The following is a 23,646-nucleotide window of genomic DNA, read 5'->3' on the forward strand; positions in this document are numbered from 1 at the left end:
TATTCTAAGATACATTACGTATAACAGTAGAGTCCGAGTACTCCAATATACAGCAGTAGAGTAGGATCCCCGACCATAACACCAAGAGAGGGAGCTATGATCTTTTTCTAAATTAATCCCAGATATAGTCGATTGATTACTGGTTAATTGATGCCAGAAAGAGCCCATTGGTAGGGGGGACTACTGGCAGTTGGCGGTCCGTTCGAATCTCCATACGCTTAGCACCTCCCATCCAGCCCTCTTCTCCTCAATCCTCGTAGCAATCCATCCCCGAGACTTCATTTTTTCCGCAACTTCCTCCGGCTTATTCCTCTTGCAGAAAAGAATGTACGCAACTCCCTGTTCGGCCAGACTGTCTCTAAGATTATCAAGCAATTGATTCGTGATTTCCATGCCATCTTCTCCTCCCTCCAATGCTAAATCGAGCCACGTCTCATTGTTAATATCCTCCGCTCCTGGCCTCTGCGGAACGTTTTCATTAGACACATAGGGCGGGTTAAAGATGAGCACGTCGGGTTTCGTGCGCAGTGCGTCTACGAAGGAAGACCGCACCGCGTCGATATGGCGGGCGCTGTTCTCTTTACACGTTGCTTGCAGAGCCTCGCAGGCCTTGTGATTGATATCTGTGCTAATAAACAGCCCATTGGGCATAATGTATTTACTGGCAAAGGTAGTTACGATGCCTGATCCGGTGCCAATCTCGCACACCAACGGATACGCGAATCTCTTGCTCAAAAACTCTTTTTCCGTCTCTAATATATCCAGCAACAAGAACGAGTCTTCCGCCGGCTCGTACACATATTTATAGTCCACACTCGATGGCGGATATGGCGTAGGAAGCATTTTTTTTTTCACTGAGCCTGATCTGATCAGCTTCGTGATGAGTTGAACTCCCAAAGTACCGAAGGAACAAAACGCCGCCATTAACCAACGACGACCACATATAACGAATACGACTTGAAGATGCTAGTCAAGGTCAAGGTATGTTAATATTGCTATCTTTTCATAAAAGCGCATTGTTTTTTGCGTTTTTTCTACTAAATTTCCCCCGTAGATCTTTCCCTACTAACTTGTATACCTTATATCGTAGACTCTTACCGGCAAGGAAGTACGTCATAGTGACTTTTGTAACGCCTGAAAAGAGCTAATAGAGTTAGATCGACATGGAGATCGAGCAGACTGATAAGATCGCTCGGCTCAAAGAGCGTGTTGAGGAACTGGAAGGCATCCCTCCTTCCCAGCAACGACTCATCTACACCGGTAAACAGATGTAAGTCTAATATCCTAGCCTATGAAGTGGAATTGACTAACGAGGATCCAGGGATGACGATCAAACCGTCGCCTTCTACAAGTTGGAAGCTGGCTCCCAGATCCACTTGGTCTTGGCCCTGCGAGGCGGCTGTTACTAAATGTTATATAAATCTTTTTGCTTTAGAGATCACTTGCGTAGTTTACTTGGGGGGACTAGCTCCCTCAAACCCCCTCCTGGGGGCTCCTCGTAGCGGAGATAAGCCAATTGACCAGGGGAACCCTGAACGGAGCTAGATTCGGAAAGTGGTGGTGTAACAAACTGTAGTGTGGGAGGTGTAACAAACTGTTGTTACAGCTTGTTACAAACTCCCAACTTCCGTAACCAGCGGAGCTTCCGGAGCTGCTGGCCCCTCGACTACATACCCCTTGCTAGTATGATAGTCCCCCCAAACCTCCCTAGGGACCAGCAAGGCGGAGTTGTAGCTCAATGGAATAGTTCAAGCGGCTTTATGACCCTTTTATCCTACAACTAAGAGTAAATGGTACCGGCAACCATGATGTGTGGTCAGCCGTGCATGAAAAATCATATCGCGGTCGTGACGACACACAAGACAATTTCATAAATCAACGATGGAGCCAAAGGTCAAGAATAAAGCGGTCGCGCCGCTCCAGATCTCGGCCGAGCAGATCCTGCTGGAGGCATACGAGCGCAGAGAACAGACGATCAAAGCGCCACAACAAAAAATCCTTGACTCCGAAGAGCTGAGAGAGTTCCAGGGCCGGAAGCGGACCGAGTTTGAGAATGGCATCCGGCGGAACAAAGTCAATACCCGACAATGGCTACGGTACGCACAGTTCGAGATAGACCAGAAGGAATATGCCAGAGCCCGATCCCTTTTCGAGCGCGCCTTGACCGAGCATCCGGAGGCTATAGAGATATGGCTGCGATACATCCAGACCGAACTCAAAGAGAGGAACGTCAATCATGCCAGAAACGTTCTGGACCGCTCCGTGACCCATCTTCCGAGGGTCGATAAGCTGTGGTATACCTATGTTATGGTGGAGGAGACGCTAGATAACATCAATGGCTGTCGTCAGGTGTTTGAGCGCTGGATGAAGTGGAGACCGGATTCTGGCGCCTGGGGGGCTTACATCAACATGGAGAAGCGGCATGGGAACATTGAGCGGGCACGCAGCATTTTCGAGCGATTCACGGTGGTACACCCTAGTGCCGATAACTGGGTCAAGTGGGCGCGGTTCGAAGAGGAGAGCGGAACCCCCAGTGATGTGCGCCAGGTTTACGAAAACGCCGTAGAGATAGCCATGGCCCAGGGTATAGAAAGCGTAGATGAAAAGCTGCTGGTCAATTGGACGAAATGGGAGACCCGCCAGAGGGAATTTGAGCGGGCTCGGGCTATCTACAAGATGTTCTTGGAGCAATTGCCTGCCAGCAAGGCTAAGAAGCTCTATAACGAGTATACACGGTTCGAGAAGCAGTTTGGAGACAAGGATGGCATAGAGGATGTTATTTTGTCGAAACGACGCAAGGAGTATGAGCTGAGGCTGCAGGAGGACCCGCGGGACTACGATTCGTGGTTCTCGTACTTGGGGCTGCTAGAAGAGACGTCGGCTACCGAAGATGCCATCCGCGAGGTCTATGAACGGGCTATTAGTAACTACCCGGAAGAAATGGCTAAAGATGCCTGGAGGAGGTATATTTATTTGTGGATCCGGTACGCGGTTTACGAAGAACTCACTACTAACGACACGGAGCGGGCGCGGCAAGTGTATCAGCAATGTTTGAAGCTTGTTCCGCATAAAATCTTTACATTTGGCAAGCTGTGGCTGCTTTACGCCAAGTTTGAGCTGCGGCAGGGCGACCTGCCGCTGGCGAGGAAGATCCTGGGACGAGGACTGGGCGTGTCTGGCGGCAAGCCCAGTATATTCAAGGGCTACATAGAGCTCGAGAGGAAGCTCAAGGAGTTTGACCGGTGTCGTAAATTGTACGAGAAGTACTTGGAGACCTATCCGGAGCAGCCCAATGGGTGGGTCGAGTATGGTACACTGGAGCAGGAGCTTGGCGACGAGGAGCGGGCGCGGGGTATTTACGAGATTGCCATTTCGCAGTCCCAGATGGCCAAGCCGGAGATGGTGTGGAAGCGGTATATTGAATTTGAAGCCGAGGAAGGGAATTACGACCTGGCTCGAAAGCTATTCGAGAGACTGCTCTCCAAGACGGGCAATGTCAAGGTGTGGATCTCCTACGCCATGTTTGAACTAACTGTAGACTATTCTGACGATAATGAGGAAGAAGAAGAGGAGGAGGAAGTTCAGGTGACTGAACAGAACATTACTGAAGCGCGAAAGGTATTCGAGCGGGCGTGGGAGGAATTGAAGAAGAGCAAACAGGAGTCTCGCGTCATATTACACGACGCATGGATGCAGTTTGAAGAGCGGTATGGAAATGCTGAGACGCAGGAACAGGTTGCCAAACACAAACCGCTGCTCACCAAAAAGCGTCGCAAGCTTGAGGACGGCTCGTTCGAGGAGTACATGGACTATATCTTCCCGACCGACGAGCAGGCCCAGAAGGTATCCAAGTTCCTGCAGATGGCCCGCAAATGGCGACAGGAAAAGTCCTAACGTATTTATTACCCGTACTAATCACCTTGTGTTTCTCTCTTACTCAATTGGTCATTCACTCGGAATACACACTCCTTGCTAGCACAATTGGGGGGACCAGTCCCCCCAAACCCCCCTGGAGCTCCGCTACGCGGAGATTTGGGCTGTAATGGGGTACCTAATTTTCGCACGTGTGCCGAACTTTTGTAACAGGTTGGGTTACAGTGTAACGAAATGTTTGTAACTTTGTAACCGCCATCACCCTTTGTGACAGTACAGGGGGTCTGGGGGCCGGCCCCCAGCTACGGGAGCTCGAGGGCTGGCCCTCGAACACTCCCTGCTAGTACTTGGGGCTCCGCAGTGCGGAGGATTGGTAGCAGAATATACACAAGATTTATTTTATAATACAAGAATTTTATCCCAGACTTCACCAATTTTTAATAATTCCTTCCAATTTTTTTGTTTTCTTTTGTTAGTAAAATAGCACAGGCACAGTAGCATTAGCTGGATGGTGGTGGAGGCGGTGGTGGAGGCTGCTGAGGCGCCCGGTTAAGCCCCGGTGGCGGTGGTGGCGGTGGCGGCACGCCAGTAGGCAGCCCTGGTGGAGGAACGAGACCCGGGGCCTTGAGCCCTGGCGGGAGGCCCTGGGACGCCATACTCGGGGCCGCGGATGGTGGTGGTGGCGGTGGCCGGCCCCCGCCCGGGGCAGGGTTGAACGCGGGCTGCTGTGGCGGGGGTGGCGGTGGAGGAAGCTGCTGTTGCTGGGGCATCATTGGGTGTGGCTGGTGGTAGGACTGCGAAGTGAAGCTTCTCGGCCCAGTAGGGGGAGTTCGCGACTTCCAGGGTCCTTCATTCTGACGCTGTTGCCAAATGGACCCACCGGTTCCGCCACCAGGACCTCGCGGAGCATGGGGAGGAGGGTTGTTATTGGGGTTCATTCCGTGGTGGTGCTGTGGCTGTTGCTGCTGCTGCTGCTGCCATGGGGCGCTTGGAGGAAGAATTGCGCTACCACCAAGATGCATAGAGCCACCGCCTCGACCATCCAATTCAGCCATGAGCTGCTCATACTCGCGGTCCGCCACACTCTGCTGGGGCTGTTGGCCCTGCGACTGTGACTGTGCCGGAGACTGGTGGTGACCATGCTGTCGATAGTTAGTATTAGTACTGCTCGGGTTAGTAGACATGTGGTTAGTATTGTTGTTGTTATTCGACATGGGCCGTCCGCGTCGTTCCTTGCAATCGCGGGCAATGTGGCCCTGGCCGCCGCACACTCGGCACGTAATGTTGGACATGGCATTGCGGCGCTGTGGGCAGTCATATCGTCTGTGGCCAATCTCGCCGCAGTTCTGGCACGCCTGGTTCTCGTCGTCACGCAATGTACCATTGAGAGCCGCAAGCTCCCGCAGCTGACCGCGCTTAAGCTCGTTCTGGCCCTCAGGGATCGAAGCCGCAGTCTCAATGACCTCATTAACGAGCTCAATGGCCTTCTGGATCTTCTCCTCCGAGTCGCTGATGATGAGACAGTGCAGGTCCTCGTCCATGGTCGATTGCTGGTGCGGGTTATCGAAGCGGCCCTTACCCTCTTTGACCGATCCCTTGCCTCGAATGGCGATTTTGGCTCCTGACCGCTGCTCCATGTCCTTGAGCGTCTTGCCTCGTGGACCAATAAGCAGCCCAATGAAGTTGATCTCCGGGTAGTCGTTAACGGGGATGTATATCTTCTCCTGCGTCACGTGGGGCCGGCGGTAGTCAGCCGGGGGCTTGTAGTTCGGTATAGTGCGTAATGCCTTTTCAACGAGCGTGTGTCGTTCTTGCTCGAGTTTAGCACGGTACCGCACGTCCGTAGTGTTGGTCCGCTTACCGTTCGAGTCATACTGGGGCGGAGGTGATGGCGACCGCTCTTCTCGCGGTGGCACCACATCACCAAGTTTGAGCTTGCTAGTGAGCTCATCAATACGGTAGTTAAGCGCGTACGCCTCGAGTTGTTCTGGTGTCATAGATCCAACTATCGAGGTCGGCAAGTTGATGAGGTTGGCAATCTTGTTTCCTCCGGATGCCTCGCCGCTCCACCGGTAGTGTTTCTTCCTGCCGTTCGTCACAACGACAGAGGTTGACCGTCCTCGATCTGTCATTCCAATATTTGGTTTAATCAATTTATAATCCACCAAATATATCAGTTGGAACAGATACTGATTATAATACCAAAAGGCTTCTGGTCGAATTATAATAGAGCTTTAGGTCGAATTATAACGTAGAAGGTCGTCGAAATATAACGTGGTCGAATAATGGGTTGTGATGGCAAAGACCGATTTTTTTTTCGTAAATGCGCCAACCTTAAGTCAACCAACCAATGGGCCCAGGTGGAATATTCAAGAAAAAAGTAGGCAAAGCCTTGTCGTATCCCCAAACCTTTTCTTTCCGTAGCAAAGTCTTATCTGTCGAGATGATCAAATCCTCTCTCTCTTTCCATCCGCTTACAAATGAATCGATCTCACACACTCTCCTCCAGGTCTCCTCTCTCTCTCTAGTCGGTATTATCTCTCTGGTTAGTTTCCGCAGGTTCCCCTATTAATCCTCGCTCGTTGACGGCTTTTCTTAAAAAATTTTGCGTGCAAATTCGTGAGAGGAAAAAAAAGCGTCTTCTTTTCACTGCTAATTAACTTGGTTATGTTGGTCGTCTGGCGTAACCCGGGCCCGCAATCACCAGAACTGCTCCGATCGATGATAGGACTCAACAAATTTCTCCACTTCCCCACAATACGCACACTTGGTATATATATCGCCACAGAAATTGGTTCTATAGCTTTTTGTAGCCCTAATCTCTCGATTTATAATCCATCTCCTCCGCCCATTGGCTATTTGGTTGGTCCATTCTTTCATGGGTCACGTGATGTGAGGTCACGTGGGGGACGGAGTCGCCCGACCCCACCTCCAAAGGTGTCCCCGTTATGATGCTTACAAGTTCTGGTTGTAGTACACTGGGGGGCCAGCCCCCCAGACCCCCCGTAGCTCCGCTTCGCGGAGGGTCTCACTCTTCAATGTCAATGACGAGTTTCTATGCGCTCGCTAGCCCACAGAGTGGATGGAGTGTATGGCGGAAACCTCCCAACGACCAATCACGGCCGGGGAGTTGGGAAAAAAACCCACACACTGCGAAAAACCCTCTTTTTCATTTGAAGGTTGGTTATATACCCTTTTTTTGGTTAGAGATTTATAAATATATACAAAGATGCCAGGATACGGTATTAACGGTGGCATGGCCCGATGCTTCCCAGGTAAGTTTTGCGTTCTCGCGGTTTGGCGTTGTGATTAATGGACTCCGATCCGTTATACCATTGCTAGGCTTTAGATTGTTAAGCCTTTGGAAGAGCTAACACACGTGAGTAGAATGGCAGCGATTTGTCGAATGCTACACTGCTAAGCGAACGACCGACACAAACCAGTGCGCCCCAATGGCCGAGGACTACGGCGAGTGCCTCCACCACCAAAAGGAGAAGGCTCGACTGCTAACCATCCAGAACGAGATGCAGAGAAAGAAGAACGAGGACGCCTCATTCAAGGTCGCTGAGCAGAAAAAGTTCTCCGTTGAGCAGCTCGGCCTTGTGGAGTAAAACTATTTTCCTCATCCCTTTCCTCCCCTCTAACTTATATAACGGTACTGTAATATCATGATGCATTTTTTCTCTCTTATCCTCCTCATTTTCATTGTTTTTCTCTCATTTAGTCGTTTTGTTTGCTGGTTCTTGCGTTAATCAATGTCTAGTTGGGAATGTTTGGCGGGGTTTAGGAGTGCCATGTTGAGAGGTAGTTATTTGAGCCGCAAGCCGCACAGTTGAGCCGCACATTCCCTCCCTCCTTTCGTTTCTTCTCAAAGTAAATAACTATTCAACCACACCATCCTGCTTATTCTAATAGAAGTTTGGCATACCAAACGACTATTGTTACACCGCATCGTAGTCTCGCTTTGTCAAGCGGCTACAATGGAAGCGTAGAAGGTAACTGGAAGACGGAAGGCCGGTCTCTCAGTCTTGACAATCTTATCTGATTATCTGATCCCCGAGATAATAATAGGTGTGATAGAAAAACGAATAGAGGCCAGGGATGATAGAAAAAAGGCATGGAGACCACCATTACGCCAATGTGCCCTACGGCTTTGCCGTTCTCGCCGTTTCTGCCCTGGTCATTACCGGAATGGCCCTAAGGAACGCCTTTAGACGGAACCTGCGGGAGCGATTTGGCAAGGGCTTCAGCGTGCCAGTATGGGCTTCTGCGACTCTGCTGGTAGGCATAATACTGGCTTTTCTGTTCGTGCACAGACCGCCAGGTATAAACGGGTTCGCCAAACGCGCAGGCCGCGTAACCTACGCCATGCTCCCGCTGGTGCTCTTTTTGTCCCTCAAGCCGGCTCCATTGCCCTTGACTGGCTACGTAGAGCTCGTTCCTCTACATAAATGGGTCTCGCGGGCCTGTGTAGCCGTCGGAATCGCCCACGGTGTTGCCTACCTGGTGCACTTTATCAAGGAGAAGGAGTTCAACAAGGTTTTCAAGCCGTTGAACTTTTTCGGTGTAGTCATGCTGGTGCTCTTGTTGGTCATGACTATCACCTCGCTGAAGCCGCTAAGAAAGAGGAATTATAGGGTGTTTTACGCCCTCCATTACCCGCTGGCCTGGGCCATAGTTATCCTGGGCATCTTCCATGCTAGACCTGGCGTAATGGTGCTGGCGCTATGCTGCATGTTCCTCCTCATGAGCTCTGTTTTCGTGCGGCTTTTCACTACCAAGACGGTTGTTCCTCAGTTAGACGATCTTTCCTCGAATTTGCAGCTGGTGACCCTTCCAAGGAAAGTATTGCCAGACTATTTCGCCGTCGGCAGTCATGTTCGTATCGCGGTACCCCTGTGGAATCCATTAGTCTGGATAAAAGCGTCGCATCCATACACTGTCGCATCCCTGCCAGAGGACGAGGACGTAAAATTGCTCGTAAGAAGAACGAGGTTCCGGCTAGTCCAGGCGGGCACCTACTCTCTGGCGGGTCCTTATTGGTCTATTGATCCGGACCAGTTCGCGGCGGGGGACAAAGTGCTCATTTTTGCCGGTGGCTCGGGCTTATCTCTGGGGGCGCCGCTTATGAGGCACTTTGAGTTCGCCGGCATACAGGCGAAGCTTGTTTGGATCACCAAGACTAGCGGCGATCTCGAAGCATTGCGGGCTTTGCAGGTGGAAAAGATGGCAGTAGACGTGTACATTACTGGAAGCGACAACATGGAGCCAGCTCCTCCTAATTGCGAGCGTGATGATGACTTGCCGGGAGCAATGGAGGAGGATGATATTGAGTTTGAGCAGTTGCTGGAGAGCGAGGAGACTCTGGACCCGGAGACCCCGATCAAGGTTACCTATGGGCGTCCCGACCTTAACTCAATCAGCAGAGAGTTTGATTCGTCAAAGGCCACGCGTTCATGGGCGATTGCTTGCGGCCCGAAGAGTTTGGTTCATGATATCAGCAAGTGGGCCGCTTCGGGGGGTATTAACTTTGTTGGCGAAGTGTATGGGTTTTAAGTTATTGACGTGCAATTGTTGCTTTCATTTCTCGGAATTTTTTTTTGTTTTATCGTATCAGGTATTTAGCAAGTAATAATTCAATTCTGTTGATATCACTGGGACCTTGGATTATCTTATCAAGATCTATCATACTGAATGAATCGTCTGTATTCGGGCTATCATACTCATTGGGGGGCTAATTCATATCTTGTGAACGTACCGGTATTACGTCTTTGGTTGATTTACAGGGCCACAGCAATTCTTCTTCTCGTTTCAAGCTGTTGGCGTGTGCTTATCTCAAAGGTCTAGTTACTCGGCGTATGCTTATCTCAGAGGTCCTTTACTCGACGCAGTCAAACTGATGCTTTAGATTGACACATTTTGTACCAGGAAATACCGTACTCAATGGCTGGAATCTCCTGGTAAGTTGAACTGCCGTTATTGATGAGGTATCAGTATTAGTAGTTGGTGAAAACCGTGAAAACCCCACTGCTTGATCTACGGAGATAGATTTGTTTCAGCTATCGTTAGCGGCGTTGAATCGAGATTGAGTTGCTTTGTTCGGTTGAATATACGGGTAATCCAGTACAACATGCTCTCTGTGCTACCAGGGTAATGCTCATTTGATAAAATGTACTACAGCTAGTACGGTAAGATAACGATATGAATCATAGAGAAAGCAACATCGGATCGATGCGTAGATCATGATTATCATACACAAACGAAAAAGCCAAGAACCATGTCTAATCTGGGCTACAAAATAACTCCTGCAAAGATCTGATAATTGATATAACCCATGAAATGTAGTGATTCAAGCAGCAGCAAATACTATACCAATCCCCCCCACCGGTTATAACGTCTAAGACGATCATGCCCATACGATGCCAACCACTTACCAAGCTTCTAGACTCTTAACGGTGATCTTCGCATATTACGTATCCCAGACTCTTCATCTCCGTCATAGCATATCACCGTCACGGTACATGTATTACATGTGAAATATGTGTAAGAATCTGTTCTACGTGTACGCACTACCATACTAGCAAGTGAATCTGGGGTCTGCGTGGACTACTACCATACTAGTATAGCGCGCCGCGAGGTGTGCGGCGGCGTCACACAAGCGTTTGACGAGAGGGGAAACCCAACCACACCTATTAATAGCTCTCCCTCCGTCCTCTCCAGATACCCAGTGAGCTCATTTTGCCACTGAGTATATACGGACAAATTCACTGGCTCTCCTGCCAAGGACATATTTATTCGCTATTGCTTGGCTCTTCTTTTCCAAGCGGATGCAATATAATGGCTCTGTGGTGAGGCGCAGCTGTCAGGCCCACAGTGATAAGACATCGCAACCCGCCCTATCGGTAAATCGTGCATACGTAGCCCCACGGCTGGACAGATCCGCTGATTTATATAGAGTATATATAGCATCACACATAGTGATAGGATCCAACAAACCAACTAAAACCATGGGACTGTTCAGAAGATCTAAAGAAAGAGAGGCGGAGAGAGACCGCGAGAGCCACACTCCCGTCGAACCCCCGCCTACCTACGGGGCTTCGGGGTCAGCCTTCCCCCAGCTGGAATACGACGACTTTGCACCGCCGCCAGGGCCTCCTCCAGGCTTCCAGGATGGCTTTCAACCGCCTTCATATCCTCCATTAGACAGGTCTCACAAGATGCCTCTATTTTCAGCGGCTACTGATGATGAGCGGGATATGGGGGATGATTTTTGCAACTACCACCCGCTGTTTGCCCCAAATAGCTTGACTCCGGCCCAGACGCAAAAGCTTTCGACGGGGAGGATATCGCTGGCGGCTCCTCCTCTGCTGAGCGTTCCGACGAACTCAAAGCTGATGACGGCCAAGCGGTTCCGCGGAGAGCTCCAGGAGGGCAAAGGCGACGGTACGGCGTATATCCGGTCCAAAAAGGATACCAAGGACTGTCTGTTTGTCAGTGATGTGCCTTTATATGCACCCCTGAGCGTAAGGAACCCCAAGATATACTTTGAGGTGACAATCACCTCGTTACCGCACCCTGAAGAAGCGGCAATTGCTATTGGCTTTGTGTGCCTGCCGTATCCGCCGTTCAGGCTTCCTGGGTGGCACAGAGGGTCCCTGGCGGTCCATTCGGATGACGGGAGGAGGTATGTTAATGATAGTTTGAGTGGAAAGGACTTTACCACGCCGTTTTCCACGGGGGAGGTGGTTGGAATTGGCATTGATTACCTGCGCAACGTGGTGTTCTTTACAAGAAACGGCAAGTTTGATAGCGAATGGAGTCTAGTCAAGGACCGCCATAGCAATGGCTCAGACCCGTATAGGAACTACCAAGACGGAGGGGTTATTGGTCTTAACGGCAGTAATGATGTCTATGCAGCGGTGGGGGTCTATGGCTCGGTCGGGGCTGTCGTTAACTTTGGCGGTGTCCAGCCTTTCAAGTATCAGCTCTAGCTTACACCACAGGTAAGAGGCTGCTGGTACCATTTGCATATTAGGTTAGAAATTTTGGTTCTTACTTTCCTTTTAGCGAACCAAACTTGCATGACTATCTACGAGATGATGGAATTTAACATTTTTCAACTTTCAGTTAGCTTCTATAGTCGGTGTGACGTACTCGTCCAACGAGATGGGGAGGGGTTATTTGACATACTCGTAGAGGATCTGCTTCTCCAACGAAGTCAGGTCATTAGTAACAATTTCACGAATCCCCCCTACATTATCCATAGCCACCTTTTCAAACCACTCCGTAATGAGGCGCTGGGTCTCGTTGTCGACTCGTGGTGTACCCGAAACAGCTGCTAGGCTAGTAGAGCTGTTACCCAGCTCAAGGAGCTCTTTGGGAACTCCCAGGTTAGCAAGCGTGTCAATTTCTTCCCAGTCGTCGTCATCTTCGTCCGCTTCATAGCCCTCAGTACCATCAACAGACCCAGCAGGCTCCTTTACCTTGTAGAGCTCGGTATTACTGGCCCCCTCACTCTGGGAGGAGTTCGAAAGCTCGGCAATGAGCAGCTTGATAATCTTGGACTGGACACTGATCCGCGTATATTGGGCGTTCTTGGCTTTTGACCGTGTAATAATGACGTTCCCTTCGGGCACAACTACATCCCCATCAACGATAATAGACTTGATGCGGTCATCATTGAGCACAAATAGCTCCTGAAGGGCAACGATGTTCTTTCGGATAACTTCGTACCCCCGCAGAATGTCAAACGTCTCGAGCCATTTGGTAAGCACAACCTCAAGCCCGCGGCGACCCTGATCATCGATTTTAATATCCCACAGGATGTTGACGACTTCCGAAGGAGACTTGAGAACAAGGTCGCAGAACACCGACACAAGATTTTCGGTTAGCAGCAAGTTATGAGCATCGGCAAGTCGCACAGCAGTAGCCTGGAGCAGCTTGGAGAAGATCTCACCAAGATCCTGGCCAAACTTGGTGATGATTATGGAAATGAGCCCACCTGCATTGATCGTGGCAGACTCCGGGCACGCCGGATCGAGAAGCTTGGACACGATTTCTAATACCATCTCACGGCCTTGGATGGCCTTGAGCCGCTCAGATGCATGCTCTACGAGATAGGTGAAGAGCTCGGTGGTGTTCTGCAGAATCTCAACATCGTCGGTGCTCATGAAAACTTCGAACATTGGTCGCAGAACGAGATTAGTAACCTCATCCGGCAGAGGAGTTGGGCCCTTTTCAATAAGAGCGCTAACGAACCCAATAGTCAGAGAAAGGTCCGAACTGTATTCAGCCTTGCTGAGGTTATTGAGGGTCGTCAAAAGCACAACGAGGGCGTTTTCGCTGAACTGGCCATACTGTCCGTGGTCAGTGCAGTATTCAATAAGGTCTTCAAACAGTTCTGTCGCCTCGCTGGTAAGCTCAATGTTTGCCGTGTCCTTGGATACAAGCGAGAAAAGTAGCTCTACGACTTGGCCATGCTGAATAGCCACGCTATAGTCGAATCTCAGAACCCATCCGAGAGACTCGGCCAAGAACGAAGGCGTTTCGTCCTCTGCGCCCTCAACCAAAGAGCCAATTGCATCAATAAAGACCTTCTGCACCGCCCGCGCCTCGTCAGCGCTCAGTTTATGCTTGATTTTCTGGAGGGCCATAATAGCGGCGGCCCGGATAAGCTCTTCGGGAGACTTGGCGTCAGGTACAAGGATGGTATTCAGTAGCCCACTGCGGTCGCTGGCCGAAACAGAGTCAACTGCGCACACAGCGCCAGCGAGGATGACCCCCCGGGCTTTTAGAACAGCCGGGACCGATATATGGCGACAGTTGGCCACGAATGCCAGCACTTCTCGAGTCAAATCAGCACCCAAATGCCGCAACTGGTCTCCTTGGAGGATAACATAGTACTCGAGCAACACAGTACAGCTTTCCTGACGTTGCCAAGTGGTCTGTGCAGTGAAGTACCCCCATAAAGAGGACATGAGGCTCTTGGACTCGACGGAACAAAACAGCCGAAGTGCTGAAACTCGAGCTGAACTTGACACTGTCACCTCGCTTTCTTCAGCTATAAACACATTGACATCATTGGCTTCCTCGCACTCTCGGTGCAGCTGGGCGTAGGTAACGCAGACGTCAATGAACTGCTGCTGGGCCTGGGGGTCGTTGCGGATCTGCTGCTTCAGTTTCTTGGCGATCTTCGTCTCTATGCAGGTGGAAATGAACTCGAGTTCCGATTCGACGACGTTCTCGAGGCTCACTTCCTCACCGCTAAGATCGCTTGGCAGCTGAGGCGACTGATTATTCTCGTCTACGTAGATGGAAGCATACAGTTCCTTAGTCGAGGACAGAGACTCCCACATGCACATCAGAACGCTCTCCAGCAAAGGACTGATGAGCTCAGCAACAGCGTCCAAGGATTCCCTTAAAGCCCCCACCGTCTGCTGCTTGAGGTGGATAACGCCAAAGTCCTCGCCTCCCGCCAATGGCATGCTTGCAATGCGGTTAAACAATGGCACCCACAGTTCCAGAGCTCTTCTTGCCACGTCGAGATCCGACTCGCTCTTAACATACTGGTAGAAGTTGATGCATCGTTTGAAGCACTCAATGGCCAAAGCCCGGGCTTCTACTGCGTGGGATTCGTTCACGGCTACCTCGTAGATGGCCGGAAGCAGAACCGTGTGAATTTGGACGTATTCCTCTGACGACAGGGCGTCGTAAAGAATCTCCTGAAGCACAGTAAGGCCTCCTTGCACCTGGCCAGGGTCTCCACGGGCCAAATACCCGAGAACTACGTCCAGAAGCTGCGGCCACTCTTCGGGGAAGTCCACCGAGGCAATTTTGGCCACTAAAAGCGACGCCGCAGACCGGATCTTGCTCTCTTGCGAGTTGATCAGCTGGAGAAGGGTCTCCCGCATGCTTGTCTTGACCTCGCCTTTGATGGCGGGGGGCTGGAAGTCGGTGAATCCAATGTTCCACGATCTCAGAACAACAGCTTTCAGGATCATAAGAGCTGACTGTCGCACGTTGATCTCCAGGCTCGGCTCGTTGCCGATGGCTAGTAGATGCTGTGATAAGCTGTCCGGATCAGCGCTCCGGTACCGGTCGAGCTCCGCCTCAGAAGACTCCCGGATCTGGGCCTCCGGGCTATGAGTATTCCTAACATATACCAGCACCTCCTCGAGCGACATGGTGGCTTCGGTTGATGGCTTAATTGGGGTTCGGCTGTATGAATGGATAAGGAAGGTTAGGCGCGTTGTGTGTGTGATCGGGGGGGGGTCACCTCACTTTTCAAAGTCGGCGCGTGACACGTCCCACTAATTAATACGCGACGCGTCATTTACCACCCGTAGCTTATAAGTAACTTAGATCAAAAAGGGCCTATATATATATAATGGCAATTGGTAGACCCATTTAAATCACTGTGAAGTCAGAATACTTAGATAGGTTACTTTTGACTACCGGAATAATACTTCTCAATGATAAATGTTAAGATAATAAAGCATGGTTAATAGATACATGATAGGACACCTGGTAATTGCATAGCATGGTCGATGATAAATGATAGGATAATTACATAGAATGGTCAATGATAACTGGTAGAATACATAGCATGGTCAATGATAAATTGTAGGATAATTATAAAGCCAATGATATATGCTAGAGCTTCGAAGGTTATATAGCACTGGCTAGACCGTTCCAAGCCTGGGTGTTCCATGGAGCCAGGAAGACGGCCCGCTGACAGTCTTCAACACTCCTCTCGGTAACATAGGCACTACTGAGCTCCGTAGAGGAGACCTTACTGTTACCGGCCTTGGCCAACTGAAGGGCAACCCTCGAATCAAGATTCTTCCAGATAGTGTAGTTCGACGGCCACATGTATGCAGCCTTCTGCCATGGCGCAACGCTGTTGGTAATCATGGACATGATCTCCTGCACGCGGCTCTCCTTGTCCTTCTCTAAATCTTCAACGCCCAATTCACGTAGCTCGTCGTAAGCAGCCTCCACTAGATCTGAGTCATCTACAAGGCCAATTGCACCAAGCAACAAGGTGATTTTCAGCGAAGTGCCCTTCTCGCCTACACTATTATAAAGCTGGTCCAGAGCAACGTCCCGCTCTTCCTTGCCGCCTTGAGCCCACAGAACCTGGGTAAGGAGGATAACGACGTCCTGGTCCTCGTCGGAAAGCTGTAGCGCTTGTCTAAAGTAGTCGATTGACTCATCAAAGCCCTTATTGAAGTAGCTGGCCAAACCACACGTCAATGCACACGACAATAGGCACTTCTGGAGGGACTCATCGTCACTGGCTACATCAATGGCAAACTGTGCATGTTCAATGGCCCTGTCGAACTGACGAGCCCCAAGGCATAGCCGAGCTAGATGGGCTTTGGCCTTAGCAAACTGCACCAGAACTTCATACGACTCGGAATGCTCGTACTTCTGTTCCAGAATGTCGCAATACTTGGATATCAGTGAAATTCCATACTCAAACCCGCTTTCTCGCTCGAGGAGCAATCCCTGAATAGTCAGAGCCAAGTCAGAGGTTGGCTCCAGCATGAGATACTTTTGCAGTGCAAGAACACCAGACTCGAGCTCTCTAAGCGCGTTATCCTTGCCATGGCTCTCAGAAGCCTGCTCGAAAATGGACAAACCATACAGGAACTTTGCAAGGCCATCGCCACCTTTGGAAATGAGGTACGAGTGCTGGAACGAGTTGATGGCATCCCTGGTGTTTCCTAGCGTGGAATTGATAAGTCCATGGCCAATCCATGCTGGTACGTGTTCGGGGTCAATCGCCTGTGCCTTGTTCAAAGCCTCTGTAGCCAGCTCAAGATCGCTCTGCGACATATACAAAGCGGCAAGATTAGACCACGTCTTGGGCTGTCGCAAATTTAGCACCAAAGACCTGATAAAGCAATGCTGAGCGACTCTTGCGTTGAGCGGTGCCGATGCCACTCCATAGGCGTTCCAGAACTCATAGTTCCGGTGTTCCAGCTGGATAGCTCTCTTGAGGCTCGCCGTGGAACTTTTTAAATGCTTGTTAATGTCTCCTTCCCATATCGAGTATACCTTGAGCAAGCCGATGCCAAGGTTGTAGTGTCCAGTAGCGCGTGAAGTATTGTCGGCTCGGCAGAATGCAAGTGACAGCCTCAGGGCAGTAATATAATAGTTCACAAGGCATTTCTCCTCTTTACTCAAGCCATCCCCTTTATAGTCCTCCATATCACTCATTGAAAGTACCGACTGTTTGGTGATCTCGTCATCGTTCGCCGCTTCGACGCCAATTTTAACGAGTTCAACAATCTCGTCGAGAGGAACTCGCTGGATCTGAGACCTCACGGTGAGGAAGACTTCGCATGCACCGGCAACGCATCGCCACAAATCCTGCGTGTGGTTGTTGCCAGCATTAACCGCGAAGGCGGCGACTTTGACACAGTTGAGCGCATTGTCCACGGCTACACTGTAAAACTCCTTCACCAAGTTGCTTTGCGCCGACAGCAAGAGCGTCTCAACGAGGGCCGTCTTGATACTATTCTCCTTTGGATGCGCCACCAGAATCGCCTTGAATGCAGCAACCGCGTCGTCGTACTCGCCCACCTCTCTCATGATAATTCCGAGCTGGTATCGAGCAATCCAGTTCTCAGGCTCATACTGTAGCGCCTTGTTCATAGCCTTGGATGCTGCAGAATACTTACCGCTGTTCATGTACGCCTCACCCAGGCCGACCCATGAACTGGCATCCTTGGGCGAAATACGAAGAGAAGCTTGGAAGTTCCTCACAGCCTTAGCATAGTCACGATGGTTGAGCCCGGCAATACCAAGCGCCCGATATGGCCAACTCGGCAGCTTGCTGGTGTTGACTGTTCTAACTCGGTCGGATTCGACCACTCTCGAAGCGACGACCTCCACAAGCTCCCACTCTGTGTTGTCGGCAAACTCAGTGGCCAGGCGGTACGCGGCGTCTATTTCGCCCGAACTGAGCTCAAATGCTCGGTAGAAACATTTGGACGCTCTGGCTTTGTCCCCAATGGCGTCAGAGTAGACAATACCGAGCGAGGTATATGAGGGAGCAAAAGAGCCGTTCTCGTGCAATGAGTTAACAAAACTATTGAACGCTTTGGTGACGTTGGGTTTTGGGGTATCGCTGTCCTTGCTGTCTAGTGCGTCCAGCATAGGCTCGTTATCTCTTGTCTCCCAGTAACTTGTACCGACACGCCACCAAATCTTGGCTTTCGTGTCCAGCGACTTGGGGTCCATGCCTGTAATCTCGTTTAGGCTGTCGATCAAGGCGGCTCTCCCCGATTCGTGTTTGCCCTCAAGGATATGGCACCACGCCAGCTCCTGGATTGTCGTGAGGTCGTTCGGGTGGATCGCCAGAGCATTCTCCAGCATTCCCCCTGCTTCGTCAAGCTGACGGCGCTCAATTAGTATGAGCGCTTTACCCACCAAGGCAGTGGCATTGTTTTCGGTTTCTTGGAGGATCTCATCGAATAGATCGAGGGAGGCGTCAAAGTTCTTCGGCGCCTGGTAATAGATATAGGACGACGCAATGACGAGTTTAAGATGTCTAATACCGTTATTGTAGGAGCGGCTGAACTCTTTATAGAGGCGGTTAATGCGATCAAGTCCATTCCTCGCAACGTCTATAGCACCTTCATATTCCTGCGACTGCAAATAATACTCGGCAAGGATTCGGTACGCGAGGATGAAATCAGTTTCCTGTTCGTAGCCTTCGGAAATGGTCTCCAGCACTACGGAGGGCGTCCAATCAGAGGAAGACTCCGACTCTTCTACGATACCTGAAATGTTTGCCTTGATCTCCTCTTCGTTGACCTCATCTTCCTCGTCCTCGTCCTCGTCTTCCTTTAGTTCTGCTTCTTTTTGCTTCTTTTCCTCTTTCCCGGCAAGAGCAAGACGATCCTCTTTGGTCAAGGTGAACTGTGAGATATCAGAGTGGAGATAGCCATTTATAACCTTGGCTAGGCCATCATTTGGATAGTCTTTGGCGAAGTTGAAGATGGTAGTAAAATCCAAGTCCTTGAATTCAGCCACATCCTGCCAGTCAATCTCCAATTTCCACGCCAGCGGTTCGTGAGCGCCAATTACAACGAGGCCGTTGGCCATTTCATAAAGATCATGAGCCACCTGAGGCTTCTCGGCAGCTGGAGCGACTTTTAGGAAGTTATAAAGGTATCGCAGCATCTTGCTCTCGGTCGCTCTACGCTCATCATCGTCCGGAGTAGTGTTAATCAACCCATTGTAGAGCGCAGGCAGCTTGGAGTTCTTGTAGACGTTGTATTTGAATACAATCTCCTCCTTAGATGGCTCAGAGCTGGCTGCCGCTTTCTTAGCACCAATCCCCCCAATACGGGCCTTGTTCTTGGAAACCTTTTTATTGATAACCTCGCGCTCCTCACGCTCAACAATGGCAATTAGCCGGCCAAAAGTCACGGGCAGCGCAGGCATTTTGCCTTCCATGAACTCAAAGATGGGACTCCCGGGCAATTGGAGCTCAAGCAGCCGCTTACGAGACTCGGGGTCGCCATTGGCAGTTACAAACCTGATTGCCTTGTGGTACACGTCGTTAGCGAAATGGATCGAATCGGTCTCGCGGTAGCACTGGATGAGTCCCACTACCGAATCAAGGTATAATGGCACGTTTTTCTGCCGTTCTTGTAACTTCAATAGACCTTTCCATGCCAAAGGGTCCAGTGGCTTCTCAGCAATGGCTTCAGTATAGTAACGGTAGCTTGCAGTAGCATCGCCCAACTCCTCGCATGCTTTTCCCGCAAACAACAGGCTATCCTCGGTTAGCTGGAACGCAGCAGAAATGCATAGATCACTTACGCATGGTAATTCTTTGAATCGTTCTCTAAGACTGCTTCGGCGTAGTACTGGGCTTCCTCAAAGTTCCCCGAGCCCAATGCCTGTTTGGCATTCTTCAAATTCGTCTTTACGAACTGCATAGCCTCTCTAGTTATCCTATGGGACTACCAGGTAATATCGAGCACAAACGGGGAAGTAGCAGTGCTATCTCTCGGCCAGGTCGCTGGCGGTTTTCCCAAACCTTGCGTCGCGCTCACCGAAAAATATTAAAGCCGCATGCGGCTCGCCATGCTTCTTCCAGCTGCCAGTCTAATATATACTTTAATTACTTCTGTTATTAGTATTCGTTTTGTGCATACATACAATTGTATCCTTACAAGCAATTTCGACTACTTATTTGTATTTGGCAGTGCTGTAATATGCCAGTATACCGTGTACAAGTAGTTCAAGCCATCTCCCGTTCGCTTAAACGGATCCTTCAAATTTTGAAAACAGCAAACCAATCATTGCACAGCCAGAGGACCAGTCTCTGGACCCCCTGGCGCTCCGCTCCGCGGACATCTAAGCAATTATGTGACAATTGTGCAATACCCCTCCACGAAGTGGAGCTACGGGGGTCTGGGGGCTGGCCCCCAGGAGACATGGACGGTCGAATTCTCTTACTGTGACCTCAAAGCATTATGCAAGAGATGACCAAATTTACCATTGCCATATGACTGCTAGTCAGTCGGCCTTCCGGGGTTTGGCCGGTGAGCCGCACGGCGCCGCAGATGGCGACGTAACGTGACTTTGCGTCACATGATGTACACAGCCGTGCGATCGGTTGGGGTTCGCCCCCAGCCGCTACTCCGCCAGTCCACTTCTTATCGCGCACAACCACCCCTTAAAGGCAGAGCGAGAGATAAGTACGCCTGTGACTGGTATTGTCGTTTAGATTTTGGGCTGAGCAGAACAGATAAACGCAAGGTGTTCTTGATTGTGCCTAATGGATTGTGTCCCTTTTTTGCAATAGCCTGAGCACAATAGAGCCCAAATCGCCGCTGATTGTCGCAGTTATATACCGGTCTGTGTGGTAGAGAAGCAGCCAGCAGCCCCCTTCCACAGACATTAATTTCCACTTCCCATGACGTCTAGGGATAATAACAAGACCGCTAAGCTCAATCAGATCGTCCAGGTAAGGTGAATTACTTTGGTGGTTGTTCCATTTCTAACTGTGTGTATAGAACTTCTTTTCCAAGGCCTGTCAGGTAGTCGTTGAGTCACGCGTGCAGACAGGCAGTAGTGGTACCAGGGGAACGAGGATAAACAAATGGGTAAGTGTCATTATAGTTGTGGGGGAGATTATTTTGGATTTTAAAAGAACTATTCATGGGCTAACAATTGAAGTTTAACCTGGAGCTGGAGGAGTCGGAGAGCTTTCGGGATGAGCTTAAGGTGTGGAAGAACGCCTCTGTAATTGAGCCGCCACCGCCCATGGTCATTGAGACCTACCTGGATGTCGGATCGTTGGGTCCGCATCAGTCGCTGGTGCTGGTTGACGGCAAGAACCATTGGAACGCTATGCGAAGCGGGCAAAAGCGGAACGAGATAGTACTGGAGCGGTGGATCGTAGAGTTTGTGCCGCCGCAGGCAAGTAAAAGTGGCCTCTCGAGCGGCTCAAGCGGCTCAGGCAGTTCGACGGTGCCCGTAGAATTGCCTGTTGTGTATAAGAAGGCGATTATCTTGTTCCGGTCTCTGTATGCATACTGTCGACTACTACCGGTCTACGCATTGCGGCGGAAACTGTTCAAGTCGAAGCTGAATGTGTCTCCTATGGCCATTGGGTGCCGGGTTCTAAACGGAGCCCACGCGATTTCCAGTAAGGGGCGCATTGGCCTGACGCGGCCCATTGTCGAGTCTAGTGACCCACATTTGGAGACTTTTTCGTTTACTGAGGTCGACACCGATGCAGGGAGCCTCAAGCTGTCAGTTTCTTACCGAATCAACTGCGATTTCCGGGTAAGTGACTCCGAAACGGTGTTGACCTCGCATTTCCTTAGTATGGACAGCAGCTCCAGTTCTAGTCATCGTCAACCTCCTCAAGGGACCCCGCCTGTGGTTTCTTCATTTGGGTCCACGGTTAGCGCCCGAAGACCGTCCTATAGTGGCCACCACATCTCCAAGTTTGAGAATCCTTCGCGAACGTCCATTGACCAAGTAAGTTACAGCCCTCCAGGCAGCACCCTTCAGCAGCAGAGGCGCTCGTCAGCAAGCTCTAGCAAGAGCGCGTTCCGCAGCTCGCCGGAAGATATTAAGCATACCCCCTTCATCCAGCCTTTCAAGTCTCCTTCGCTGTCAGCGTCCCCGAGTAGCGAGTCGACCATTTCAGCGCGACCCCCGTCGTCCTCGCGCTTGTCTTCAAATACTTCCCTTGCCGCTGTAAGAGCTTACCAGCAGCAGACTGCTGCTGCTGCTGCTTCTGCTGCTTCTGCCGCCACTACGGGAACTAGTATCCAGCATGGCGGATTCGTTTCTTCGTCCGGCAGTAGTGGCTCTGTGCCTAAATACTCTAGTAGCTTTGGCAACAGGACACGATCCGGGTCGATGACTTCAGGTCGTACCTCACGCCCAACGTCCTTTGTAGGCGAGCCGTCGAGCGTCGGAAGCAATTCCTCGTCAGCGACTATGGAGCCGGCTTCGGGGCTCTATGTTGACGATGATGATCTTGGCGACTTTGTCAAAATGGTTGACTCTGCACGGTTGCTCAGGTCTAGCAGGAGCGATCATTCGTCCTCTTCATCGCTGACCAGGCAGCATTCACCGACAAGGGGCGATCCGCTGGCGAAGTTCCAGCTTCTGCGATCCAATCACGCAGCATTGTCTGATTCGCTTCAGTCGTCGGCATACCTCGGTAAGCCTGGCGAAGTAATGACCGCTTCGTCGAGCCAGACCACGGCGGCTCAGCTGTCTTCTTCGCCGCATAAGAGCGGCAACACCCACACTCCCGCCGTGCCGTCCCGTTTAAGCGAGGAATTCACTCCACAAGAGCATCAAAAGAGAGAGTACCAAGTACGACCGCGTAGGTTCTCGTCCAAGGGCAGTTTTGACTCAACGAGGAGCGGCGAAGATGCGACCGGTACGTCGCCGCTGGACATCCCTACTGTAACCCGGCGCATGCTAGGGCGTGAACCGTCGCTAAGTTTTGGCACTACGCGAACCCAGGGATACGAAGACCTGCATGCTGAGCTGGATCTCGAGTCGCGACGACAGAGTTATGACCCGCGAGATGTCACCCTTCGACGGCCCCCGCCCCAGCAATCGCAGCTATCGCAGCAACCCCTGCATCAGCTGCGTGAGCGGCCTAGCGATTTGAGCTCGAAAGCGTCTTCACGGCAGCGCTTTTCGTTTGCAATGCCGGACGAGGAGCAAGTGCCTGTGCCATCAGTTGCGCCAATTGACCCTTGTGATGAAGTTGATGATGATGATTTACTCTTTGCAATGAGCGATATGCATGTCACTGGTAAGAATAATTCAAACTAGCTCTTATATAACTTTTATTTATGATAGAATAGATCTAACTCCAGTCTAACTGGATTTCCAACTTTTCATTAACGGTAACAGATGATCTAACCAGAACTAAATAATCATCTTATCGGGATTCGTTACGCTCGTAATCATACGCTAACATCATCTCAAACTTGTATAATGCTCGTGCCAATTGATTTCTGTGACTGGTCTTTGCAATAGGCTTTTCGGTCCTGAATTCCTCTAGACTCGTCTTGACTACTTCAACACATTAACCTCGCTTTTTGATACATCGTTAATCAATCAAATGAATCCTTCACTAATCCGTCTACCTCATTGTCCGTCGGCTTTATTCTTCTTAATGACACTCTTCATCGTTGTAGGCTATTCCTGGCCAGTTTACAGTGCTTAGATAAGGGATAAGGCGAGACTACTATTTCTAGATTATAC

The 23,646-nt window shown here is 50.6% G+C and overlaps 9 protein-coding genes across 9 annotated transcripts; 6 read left to right on the top strand and 3 right to left on the bottom strand.

Annotated features, from left to right (window-relative positions):
* Window positions 1-963: 963 nt before the first annotated feature.
* Window positions 964-1,409, top strand: RUB1 (NEDD8 family protein RUB1; the record flags this gene model as incomplete). Its single annotated transcript, XM_076687439.1, has 4 exons — window positions 964-981; window positions 1,091-1,108; window positions 1,158-1,270; window positions 1,322-1,409. 4 exons carry the CDS (start codon window positions 964-966, stop codon window positions 1,407-1,409), a joined length of 237 nt encoding a protein of 78 aa, XP_076538331.1.
* A 472-nt stretch (window positions 1,410-1,881) lies between these two features.
* CLF1 (Clf1p) lies at window positions 1,882-3,894 on the top strand (the record flags this gene model as incomplete). The annotated part of the gene is made up of 1 exon (XM_076687440.1): window positions 1,882-3,894. The coding sequence occupies one exon, from the start codon at window positions 1,882-1,884 to the stop codon at window positions 3,892-3,894; it is 2,013 nt and encodes a 670-aa protein (XP_076538332.1).
* Window positions 3,895-4,373: 479 nt separating this feature from the next.
* Window positions 4,374-6,005, bottom strand: MSL5 (mRNA splicing protein MSL5; the record flags this gene model as incomplete). Its single annotated transcript, XM_076687441.1, has 1 exon — window positions 4,374-6,005. One exon carries the CDS (start codon window positions 6,003-6,005, stop codon window positions 4,374-4,376), a length of 1,632 nt encoding a protein of 543 aa, XP_076538333.1.
* Window positions 6,006-7,102: 1,097 nt separating this feature from the next.
* Window positions 7,103-7,484, top strand: TRVA0_058S00452 (uncharacterized protein; the record flags this gene model as incomplete). Its single annotated transcript, XM_076687442.1, has 2 exons — window positions 7,103-7,148; window positions 7,261-7,484. 2 exons carry the CDS (start codon window positions 7,103-7,105, stop codon window positions 7,482-7,484), a joined length of 270 nt encoding a protein of 89 aa, XP_076538334.1.
* Window positions 7,485-7,974: 490 nt separating this feature from the next.
* On the top strand, window positions 7,975-9,429 carry AIM14 (ferric reductase family protein; the record flags this gene model as incomplete). The annotated part of the gene is made up of 1 exon (XM_076687443.1): window positions 7,975-9,429. The coding sequence occupies one exon, from the start codon at window positions 7,975-7,977 to the stop codon at window positions 9,427-9,429; it is 1,455 nt and encodes a 484-aa protein (XP_076538335.1).
* A 1,451-nt stretch (window positions 9,430-10,880) lies between these two features.
* On the top strand, window positions 10,881-11,864 carry TRVA0_058S00496 (SSH4 family protein; the record flags this gene model as incomplete). Its single annotated transcript, XM_076687444.1, has 1 exon — window positions 10,881-11,864. The coding sequence occupies one exon, from the start codon at window positions 10,881-10,883 to the stop codon at window positions 11,862-11,864; it is 984 nt and encodes a 327-aa protein (XP_076538336.1).
* Window positions 11,865-12,050: 186 nt separating this feature from the next.
* Window positions 12,051-15,056, bottom strand: KAP114 (karyopherin KAP114; the record flags this gene model as incomplete). Its single annotated transcript, XM_076687445.1, has 1 exon — window positions 12,051-15,056. One exon carries the CDS (start codon window positions 15,054-15,056, stop codon window positions 12,051-12,053), a length of 3,006 nt encoding a protein of 1,001 aa, XP_076538337.1.
* Window positions 15,057-15,540: 484 nt separating this feature from the next.
* SKI3 (SKI complex subunit tetratricopeptide repeat protein SKI3) lies at window positions 15,541-19,832 on the bottom strand (the record flags this gene model as incomplete). The annotated part of the gene is made up of 2 exons (XM_076687446.1): window positions 15,541-19,666; window positions 19,714-19,832. The coding sequence occupies 2 exons, from the start codon at window positions 19,830-19,832 to the stop codon at window positions 15,541-15,543; spliced, it is 4,245 nt and encodes a 1,414-aa protein (XP_076538338.1).
* Window positions 19,833-20,815: 983 nt separating this feature from the next.
* Window positions 20,816-23,211, top strand: ATG13 (serine/threonine protein kinase regulatory subunit ATG13; the record flags this gene model as incomplete). The annotated part of the gene is made up of 3 exons (XM_076687447.1): window positions 20,816-20,866; window positions 20,916-21,005; window positions 21,079-23,211. 3 exons carry the CDS (start codon window positions 20,816-20,818, stop codon window positions 23,209-23,211), a joined length of 2,274 nt encoding a protein of 757 aa, XP_076538339.1.
* Between the last annotated feature and the right edge of the window lie 435 nt (window positions 23,212-23,646).

This window comes from Trichomonascus vanleenenianus, assembly GCF_965637985.1.
Source record: "Trichomonascus vanleenenianus strain CLIB 3782 genome assembly, contig: TRVA0_058S, whole genome shotgun sequence".
Taxonomy (NCBI): domain Eukaryota; kingdom Fungi; phylum Ascomycota; class Dipodascomycetes; order Dipodascales; family Trichomonascaceae; genus Blastobotrys; species Blastobotrys vanleenenianus.